Source organism: Solanum tuberosum, unplaced genomic scaffold (genome assembly GCF_000226075.1).
Source record: "Solanum tuberosum cultivar DM 1-3 516 R44 unplaced genomic scaffold, SolTub_3.0 scf00026, whole genome shotgun sequence".
NCBI lineage: Eukaryota > Viridiplantae > Streptophyta > Magnoliopsida > Solanales > Solanaceae > Solanum > Solanum tuberosum.
In genome coordinates this window covers 366,970-378,442 of record NW_006238952.1, presented here as the reverse complement: position 1 = coordinate 378,442, position 11,473 = coordinate 366,970, and the positions used below count along the sequence as shown (strand labels likewise).

Sequence of the window (11,473 nt, the reverse complement as noted above, 5' to 3'; positions counted from 1 at the left end):
GTGCACTAATTTAATTGCTTTATGCTTTAATTTTTTAGTTCTAAAATATTATATAGTCTTTCGAATTTCGAAATGTGCTCTTAGTATTGTTGATTGGATTCAAGTTGTTTGAATGTTGGATTTATTATCTTTTATGGAGGAATTGTTGTCTGAGAGCATCATATTTTACCAACATTTTTGTGAATTTGTGACTCAGCTTGCTACTCCTTTGTCCCAAAATATATCGTAAAAATTTAGTTTTTTATCCCAATTATATTCTTAGTTTTTATTGCTATTGAAACTATAAACACTTCAAAATGTTACTATGATTGTTCAAATGTCATTGATTTTAATTTAAATAAATAAATGCTCTTGGTTAATGTTTCAGATAATTTGAGATAGAATAAGTAGTTATCAATGCTATTAGAAAAGTTGTAATGTAATCTTAATCATGATATTAGGAGACCAAAATATATCTCTAATATTAACGCACTAGGGGAATATTTTCAAAAGAATAAATTAAATCGTATAAATGAGTGCAACATTATGTCGTTTGAGGCTCCATTGTAAAAGAAAATGTATGTTTTAGGCTCCCAACGTAGCTAGTCGGGACCGATGGCCGGTGGGCTGAAACCCGAGCAAGCACCTGGGCTGGTCTACCAAGCCCAGTGTCTTGTTTGGCCCAACCCAACCCCTTCAGTCAAATTGGACCGCCCTGGTGTAGAATTTTATGGGCTAAACTGAGGCTGGATGGTTACGATAAAGGAAAATTACACGGTTAAACATATATTTGTAGATAATTATATCAAACATAGCTACAATTTGTGTTGGCATAAAGCGAGAGAGAAAGTGAATATACAAATACAATTGTTTGAATTCGATTCAATTGTATGCAGTTATACAAATACAAGCATGAATACATATACATACTAGTTACATAGATACAATTATATAACCGATATACATATACAATTTACATCCCTCCTCCCTCTCCCATTCTCGCTCGCTTCTCTCATTCCTCGAACATGTAGCTACGAATCGTAATTAGCAAACTATAGTTATGGAGAATAACTAAGTTATTTTTAGTAGCTATATGCAAAAATTACCCCAATAATGCAATGCAACTCAAATATTTAATCCCATGTTTTACCTGTGTTTATTTTTTTATATCCTCTTATCACTTATGCATCTTGCCACTTTAAAATATCATGTTAATGATATATATGAATCAATGAAATTTAAATAAAATCAAATTATTCTTTTATCTCGAAACTATATTCATTTTAAATATTACTATTAAATTTGAATTTTGCTTTGAAAAATCCACATTAAAGGTAAAATGTTCTCTCATAAATTCAAATAAAAATTTTATTATCTTAAAAAATATACTTAATTCACTCAACAACAACCTTTTTAGAACAAATTAAGTATTTCATTTATTGGTTTGACTAGGACAAATATAATTCTTTATTATAGTAGGATAGAAAATGGTAGATTAAAGTAGAGTAAAGAACGAAAGGATATTCAAAAGAGACAAAAATAAATGAAGATACAAAAAGAGAGTGCATTATAACATTGCCCAATTTTACTTTTCCAATGCATCAAACTTGTTGCAAAATAAGGGTAAATCCATAGTGAGTACTGACACATCGAAACAAGCAGAATCCACAGAGATGTCGATCATAGTAATAATAAAAAATCATTCGGTCCGTCATAAATTATTTATCGTGTTTATATATAATTTATAAAATATTATTCAACTATTGTATTATTATTTATGTTTGATAATTAAAGTATATATAATCTTCAAAAATCCTTATAACACAATAATTAATTTATTTTGAATTTTTAGTATGACAAATATTTTGAGACGGAGGAAATAGATTATTAATTGAGAGTATCATTATAGCGCACATTTTAGTGCTTGTCCTATTTCTTTTGGGGATTTCCTTTACTGTCTTTATAAACCTAGTGTTTTCCAAAACATAAAACAACATGACTCTTGTCTCTTGGTAAAAAGAGTGTCTGTTCTTTAATTACATAAAACACCATATTGACTAATGTCCAATTCAATTCCTTGGGATCAATACATTTTTTTTTGTTATTTATTTTCTGAAAAAATAAAGAAATAAGAAGTGTATATATATGTCTAAACTTTAATATTGTTTAGAGAGTTATAGACCGACATTCCCTTTTGTTCCAAGCCAATGTTTCCTAAATTATCATATACTAGCAACCAAACTCCACCTTACACTTCCTCGAAATATGTCCCAAACTGGCCATATTCCATTAAGCAACAAACAGAATTTAAACAATAGGAATATAAATTAAGTGAACATGAAAGAAAGATTAAAGATAAAATGTAAAAATTATTTAAAACGCTTATTATGTGATAAGTTTAATAATTTAATTATTATTAAATATATTTTTTAGAGGTAATTAATACTCTTGAAAATGTCTCAAAAGCCTAGAATTAAAATATAAAGTTGATCCCCTTAAATACCATCTGCTAAGTTTTTAATACGTGTGATATTCTAACACTTCTCTGAAAACTTGAGTTATGTCTTCTAAAGAGTGCAATATTAAGGTGTTGTAGGTCCTTATCTTCAAAAGTTAGTCAGCCTAAAAAATTGACGGTCTTGCTTGATCTAACTTTTTTTAATTTGTTCCGTTAAAGTGTCACAAGTTTAATTATGGGGAATTTTCGCATATAGCTACTCAAAAATAACTTAATTATGCTTCATAGTTATAATTTGCTAATTACGATTAGTAGCTACATGTTAGAGGGAGGAGAGAGGCGAGCTAGATTGGGAGAGGGAGAAGAGAGGCGTGCGAGAGAGGGCAGAGAGTAAGGAGTGTTAGGGTTTTGCCCTGATTTTCTTACCATAATTTAAGACTTATTTTTCCTTAACCAAAAGACAAAACATTACCATAAATGTTTTTACTTTTCCTGAAAGGAAAATATAATATTCTTTCATATTTGGTTTATTTTTTCCTCTTAGGAAAATGTTTTGGAATAGCTAGTTCTTTTCTAGTAGAAAAGGTTTTAGGACTCTATAAATATAAGTTTATTTCTTCTAACACAATAACAATAACATCCACAATGTAGTCGTTTAAGAGTCTTGTTTACGGGGAGATTTATTCTCTCTAAAATTTCAATGTTTTTCTTTATATTAGTTTTCATATAATAATATTTTGATTTTTAGTATAAGTTTTTGTTATCTAATTTATCAACTATATGATTTGCAAATTGTAAGCTTCCGCATGACGCCCTCATCACCCTTCAGAACCCAACAAGTGGTATCAGAGCAAATGGTTCAAAGTTCCGGTGGTCCTATGGTTCAACGAGGTTAAAGAAAGGTTCAAGTGGTTTCAAATCAATTTGCAACAAATTTGATGATAATGAAGATTTTTTGTTAAGCTACATGTGGAGAAAATTTTCAAATATATTTTCAACAATATCCTGCTGCTCCATCCCTTAAAACAAAATCAATTTTCAACTCATGCTTATTTTATAGCATGGGCTGTAACTTTCAACCCCTGCAAACTTTAATGCTCGGGCTCCACTTTTAACTCATGTATCTTTACTTTTAACGCATGAGCTCCACTTTTAACTCATGCATCTTACTTTTAGCGCATGAGCTCCACTTTCAACTCATGCATATTACTTTTAACGCATGGGCTCCACTTTCAACCCTGTTCATCACTTTTAACATAGGGCTCCAAGTTTTAACCCAGATCAATTTTAAATAATGGTAAGCAGCAGTGATACATGAAGATTGTGTGAAGAAAGAGGATCAAGATTATTATGCCAGAAAATTCATGCCAAAAGGGAGATTTGTTAGGGTTTTGCCCTGATTTTCTTACCATAATTTAAGATTTATTTTTCCTTAACGAAAAGACAAAACATTACCATAAATATTTTTACTTTTCCTGAAAGGAAAATATAATATTCTTTCATATTTGGTTTATTCTTTCCTCTTAGGAAAATGTTTTGGAGTAGCTAGTTCTTTTCTAGTAGGAAAGGTTTTAGGACAGTATAAATATAGGTTTGTTTCTTCTAACACAATAACAATAACATCCACAATGTAGTCGTTTAAGAGTCTTGTTTACGGGGAGATTTATTCTCTCTAAAGTTTCAATGTTTTTCTTTATATTAGTTTTCATATAATAATATTTTGATTTTTAGTATAAGTTTTTGTTATATGATTTATCAACTATATGATTTGTATATGTATATCTGTCAAATAATTGTATATATGTAATTAGTATACATATGTATTTGTATATTTGGAGAGCGAGATTGAGAGATAGAGGAGAGAGGGTGAGCGAGCGAGATTGGGATAGGGAGGAGAAAGGCGAGTGAGTGAAAGCACAGAGTGGAGAGAGATGAATTGTATATGTATATTTGCCAGATAATAGTATATATGTAACTGATATACATATATATTTGTATATCTGACGAGCGAGATTGGGAGTGGGAGGAAAGAGGCGAGCGAGAGAGGGCAGGGAGTGGAGAGAGGCTTATTGTATTTGTATATTTGTCATATATATATAGTTTGTATTTGTATATGTATAAGAATTTAATTACAGGAAAAATTAAATTGTCAGCCGTAATTAATTCAAACTATATCTATGTTAGTTAATTAACTAACATATATTTGTTTATCCGCGTAATTTTTTCTTTAATTATCTTCTTTATTTTTAATCGTATAACTTAGACTCATCAAAATTAATGTTTCAAAAATCTGTCTAAAGAATCTTTAGAACCATGGAAGGATGAGAGATGCAGGAAGCACATCAGCACACAGTAGACTGCATCCAGAAAAGAGTGAGACTTGTACTCCCTACATTCCATAACCTAAAAATATACTCATGTCTCAAATTAATTACTATTCACTCCTATTACTTTCTACAATTAAGATATAATTGAAAAAAATTAAATTTTGTCTTTAATTTTTTTTATTTTAAACATTTATGTTAATGAATAAGACCTAAAAAAAGTATACTAAAAGAGTTGAATGCAAAATTAATAAAAACACTTTTTTATTTAAGATATTTTGAAAACGTATAAAAAAAACCAACTAACTAATCAGACATATTTCACAACCATAGATACTATTATTATATATACTTTCAAAATATTAAGTATCTTATCAATAATTAAAAAAATTCTACCATATATTGACAAAAATACACTTAGATACATGTATTTATGCTATCAAAAGCACAAAAATAGGGAGAAAGACGAGTGAGATCAAGAGTGATTCAAATGTATCTGGGATACCAGATACATAAGGTGAACAAGATTTTCTATGTATCTTATATTCATACGAATCTACTTAAATATAATGTATTTAGAATAAATTATACCTATTAATTTTGATTCTATATATCCGAAATACATATATATCTAAATATATCTGAAAAATCTGATAAGATACATAATATTATAAATTATAAGTATTTAACTTCTAAACTAATAAAATTTATATGAATTCCCTTTAAAAAATAAAAATGAACGAATAATACAAGATGGATGGAAGGAGTAGTAGATAGCATCGATGAAAATAATAAAGGTCCCTTTTACTACACTCCAAAAGTTTCATATATATATTATTGTCATTTGATACACATCCAAAAATATAATGCCAATTCCTACTTTGTCCCATAATTTATCTAACATAGTACCCCCCCCCCCCACATAACTCCCTTGATTGATGTGATGATTATCATTATTTATCCATGCACGTAACTTACTCATGTTTCCATGATCAAATCTTTAATACTTATCTGATTAATAACCTATATTTTCTGTTCATAAATAGTAGTGTGCATGTTTGTATATGATGGTTCATTTATAGTCACTACACGGTTACAATAATGCAGCTGTGATACACCCAAATCTTCCTCTGGTTAAAAAGAAGCAATCATGGCTAAACCATGCAGCTGTGATGCAGTCAAACTATCTTTTCTTATTGACGCCACTCTGACGCCTTTCATTACAGTAATCCTACGGCTCTTAGCTTATTACGCCCTACATCTCCCTTAAATTCTTGAGATCATTTACTCTATTTAATTAGTGATCTGTTTTTTTTATTTTATGTGATATTGTTTGACTCGATATAATATTTATGAAGGTGTTTTTTTGTGAATTTAAATTCTTTACTAATCAAGAGTCGTTGAGTTATACTTGATGGACTGTTATATTTTGAAGGAGACAAAGTCAAGAATATAATTGTTGAATAAATTATGACTCAGTAGGTTTGAATCTCCAACATCCGCGCATTAGTCTTAATAATTTTTTTTTTTTTTTTGTTAATTTAATTTTAAATTGTGATTTATTGTATTTAAGGTATATATTACATCAACGATGAAGAAAGAACAAAAAAGACAGTTTAAATTCATAGTTTTAAAATTATTTATTAATAATTGTATGGTTGTAGATGATTTCGGTAAGGATGAAAAAAAATTAAGTTAAATTATTTTTAATTATAATAAAGTGATATTTTATTGAGACAGATTAAAAAGGTAGGATGTCACATAAAAATGGAATAATAAAAATAATAATTTGCATGACATAGTTTTTCTTTTTAATGTATCATAAAAGATGACACTTTTAAATAATTATAAAGAAATTATTTTTCATTTATTTTAATAAAATAAAATAAATTATATTCAAATAAATATTCAAGATTAATTTTAAGTTACAATTTTCAAGAGTCTATTTTTCTTTAATTTTATATCAATTAAAATGGCGTTACAAAAATTGTAACAGAGAGAGAGAGAGAGTAGTATTCACCCTGTTTTGTTATTTTCTCTGTATCTGATTATGTCGTATCAGTCACTTTTCCCACAATGATATTTAAGTCCCTGCATCAGATTTCCTACTTTACTTTACTCAAGTCACATTTTATATGACATTTTTTGTTTAATCTATTCTTTAAAATGAGACTTATATTTAAAAAACAATTTAATGATAAAAGTATTTACTTTCTTCGAATTTATTTGGTATTACTTAGTTGAATATGGAATTTAGAAAGAAAAAAAGAACTCATTTTAGAACTTATGATTTAGAAAAATTATAAATATTTGTTATAAATTACTTTACTAAAGATAAGATGAAGAAATATATTTTATATTAAAAAGTATAATAATTTTTTTTTAAATAAGCAAATAAAAAAAATATGACACATGAATTGAAATAACAATTTAAGTCTCACAAATAGCTGTCAGATATAAGATTTTCAATTTTATTAAACTAATAATAATTATGATTAAAATTTTAAATAACTATCCAAATAGTGTTTAAGACCATCAAATTTAAATAAAAAAGTTAATAGTGATCTTTTTAATCAAAAAATTTACATATAAAAATAACCTGATATATACTAGATTACAACATTCAATAGTCTTTTTAACTTTGCATTCTATCAAATTAAAACTTAGAAATTAGAATGGAGAAAGTTTAACTTATTTTACATCCAATTTTAATATTATTCTATCAAAAAGAAAAATGTTGGAGAGCTTCAGTGGGTAGTTTTGTCTTTTAACAAAGAGGTATATATCCCGCTCTTGCAAGTAATGGCAGTGTTATTACAGTGATAATTAATAAACATGACGGATTCTTGTCTTATCGTATTTGACACCCATATCTATAAAATCCTAGACCCCCTAATAATATATTATTTTATGTGATATGTTTTTAATACTTGATTCCTTTAAAATAGAATGTTATTTCTTTAATTTAAATTTGTACAGTATGATTTATTTTAAGTTGGTTTATTAGAGTTTAAAAAGGATTTTGAAAATTATATGATCTAAAACTAAAAACATGTCATATATATTGAAATATCCTTGTAATTAAAAACATGTTACGTAAAAAGTTAAAATATAAGAATTAAAAGGGGAAAAAAGGATTTTACTTTCTTAAACATATTAAAAAAGAAAGTAGATGAAATAAAAGATGAAAATATATTTTAAATCTACTTTTTTGAATTATGCATTAGATTATTTATGAATTTCGGAATGTATATGAATTTATACAATGGAATTTTCAAATATTTAATTTAATGTCTTTTATTCAACTCTACTTCATAATTTTTTTTTGTCCCTAATTCTCTCAAGTCTAATTTTCAAAAATTTAGTAATACAGAGTTTGTTTAAATTGACATTTGACTACTAATATAAGTCGAAAATCATAAGTTAAAAATTTTGAAGTATGATTTTGAATTAATTTTTATCATTTTATCTTAAAATTTATAATCGATATGATTAATCTTAAAAGACAAAAAAATTAATATAAAATATTCAATCCAAAACAAGCTTATTTAGATTGAATTTGAATATATTTTCATCGGTTCAGGTATCAAAATTCAAATTAGAATAGGGGAATTCAATCAAAACATCCACTTTATTTATAATTACATAAATATCTATAATATATTTTAATTCATAAGTTTTAATAGAAGCTTTTTTTAAAAAAAAAAACTAACAAATTTAGCAGTGCCACATAAATTAAGACGGAAAATATTTTCAATTAAACAATCAATTTCAATTAAATTTATTATTCCAAATTTATACAAAAATAACCCAATTACTCACAAAGGAGAATAATTTCAATAAACAATGAATTATCGTTGAGATTATAAATAGTTGAACTCTGAGTTCTGATCATCACAATCTATGTAAAATCTTTTTGTGTTTCTCTTCCATCTTTAGCACAATACAATGTATAATTCCCATTCTCAAAAAGCTGAACCATTCTTCTTCTCTACACAAAAACCCCTTTATTACCCAAATGAACCAAATCATAATTTCTCCATTGACAACACTAATTATTCCCTCGACCCATTTTGGGATAACTACTCTGTTTCTGCCCATGAAAATGAAAATGAAAAATCCCCTGTTCTTGAAGGAATTGCTGCTGTTGTTGGAGAACATGTTCTTTTCGGTTACAATAACAATGAAAACAAGAATGATGATCCAAATTCTGCAGTTTCTCTTCTGAAACGCACGTGTCCTGCAGAAAAGAGGAATAATGTTCCATCAGTGGAGAAGAGTTACAGAGGAGTGAGAAAGAGGCCATGGGGGGAGATGGTCAGCGGAGATTCGCGACCGTATAGGGCGGTGCAGACACTGGCTGGGTACATTCGACACGCCGGAGGAGGCGGCGCGTGCGTACGACGCGGCGGCGAGGTGGTTGAGAGGTTCAAAAGCTCGAACAAATTTCCAAATTCCACCGATTGTTCCTCTGCCTACTTCACCAACATCCACGTCATCATCTTCAAATTCGTGTCGTGAAATGAAAATGAAAAAAAAGAAGAAAAATGGTGGCGCTATTGCTACTAATCAAAGAAAATGCTCAGTGGTAACTTCAACTGCGCATTTATTTAGCTCTAATGAATTTAACAAAAAGTTAGTGTTACTGTGGAGCTTGATCTCAAGCTCGGATTCGGGAGGAAGTAGACTCAACTGCTATAACGAAACAAACTTGTTCCTATTATTAATGTTTAGTTTTGTATCGTATCGTATGTGTTTTAGCATAAACTATCATAGTGTGTAAATTAAACTATGTGGTTCTAGTACTTCATGCAATACGATAAGAAATGCATGTTATGATTTTGTGTTGGAGTGTTAAAAAGAAGAAAATCTCTAAAATGTTATGGTAAATGTAGTTAAATAGTTAAATCTTTTTTTTTCTTGTATTCTAAGTTCGATCGATCACTTGTTTTGTTTATTTCAGTTACAATATTCACGATTATGTGTCAGTGTCACTAATGACCCGTTACGTTCCTTTGATCTTTCTAATCATCAATGTGTATGTTATGCGTTTCATTAATCTAACATGCATGTAAAAACTTGGCTTGTTTGAACTTTTTTGAAGGCCGGCTGGTAATAGTAGGGTTTGAGTTTCTCTTTTGGTCTTTTAATTATAATTCAAATACCAAAAATTAGATGCAGGGAAGGTGGGCATGCGATTTATATTGTGATATAAAATTATGAGTAAAATGCAGTGTTTGAAGATGTGATTTCAATTAAATTTCAAATCATTATATTATATTTTATTAGAACTTGTATTTGTATCTACTAATTATTTATTTTAAATGTAAATAAAATTTATAATTTATATCATTACTTTTAAACTTATTTATATCTCATATAATAATTATTTTCATCAACGTAAAATTTATTATTCCGTGAAGCTTTGAGTTCTTTAATTAATCCACGGTATTGTGTTGTACTTGATGGAGTATTATATCTCGAAGAAAATAAGTTAAGAGTATAACTACTGGATCAGTGTACCAAATAGATTATCCCACAATGGGTTCTAATCTCTTCAAAAAGAGCGAGACATTCACGAATCAATCTAAATTATTATTTATTCATTTTTTGTTTTTTTAATTTTTAATTTATTATATTTATGATATATTACACTAACAATGAAGAAAGAACAAAATACACGGTTTAAATTCATATTTTATCATTATTATTCATCGAAGTCATTAAAGTTTTTTTATCAAATTTATTACTACCTTAGTACCTTACTCAAATCAACATTACATAAAAATAATAATTCTTATACATTACAAATGACTCAAATTAACAATGTTTATTCGTTTTTGGATCATATAATCGAGAAAAACAAAAACAAGTTTAACTTAATGGAGCTTGCCCATATTATATGGGAGGATTGTAATTAATAAGAATTAGTACAACTGTGACTTGTTCAATTTTATTTTTTTATTATATTAAATTTTGATCAATAAAATGTTATAATTATTTTTAGGATATATATTATAGTGTATTATACGATTTTATAAACTTTTTCTTATTTAGAAAAAATGTATAGATAATTAAAATAATTTTATGACTTAGCTAATATACAAATGACTGAAGCAAAAAGAAGTACAGGGAAAGAAGATATATAGACAGAGAGTGACTTAATTTTGGTGTGATAACAATAATGACGTTGTAACGCCTAAAAAGGCGCCCACGAAAGACGGGGTTTCTGAGGACGATTGTTACTTGTATGATCTGGTTTATGTGATTGTGTCGTTATCTTATTATTTTTTATTTTGTCTTATTTATTATTTAATTATTTTATTTTTATTATTTATGATCTTACATTATTTTTAATAATGCGATCCAATACCTTATTTTATTTTCAAAAAAATATTGTGAGTTAATTCTTCAGTTCAGATTGCTTATGTAGACCATTATATTAGTTATAAACTTAAACAATGAGATGTATACAAACTTTGTTTTTATCGAAGTGATATCATCCAATACAATATGATATATTATGAACAAGGGAGTATTTATAAGTTGAGGCATGGTTCACATAAATCAATGCTTTTCTCTTTAAATCACGTATAATAATGCCTTATTTCTTGATCTAATCTTAGATATGCCTACGGTAATTATGAAATGAAATGTAACAACTAACAACAACCATCAAACCAAGCTGTAAAAATTCCTTGTGTGAAGGCTT

At 27.7% G+C, this 11,473-nt stretch overlaps 1 protein-coding gene across 1 annotated transcript; it reads left to right on the top strand.

Annotated features, from left to right (window-relative positions):
* The first annotated feature begins 8,661 nt into the window (after positions 1 to 8,661).
* On the top strand, positions 8,662 to 9,602 carry LOC102592638 (ethylene-responsive transcription factor ERF084). The gene is given in 2 exon segments (XM_015306264.1): positions 8,662 to 9,069; positions 9,071 to 9,602. Coding segments are annotated over 2 exon segments (834 nt in total). The 5' UTR covers positions 8,662 to 8,709; the 3' UTR covers positions 9,545 to 9,602.
* Positions 9,603 to 11,473: the final 1,871 nt, after the last annotated feature.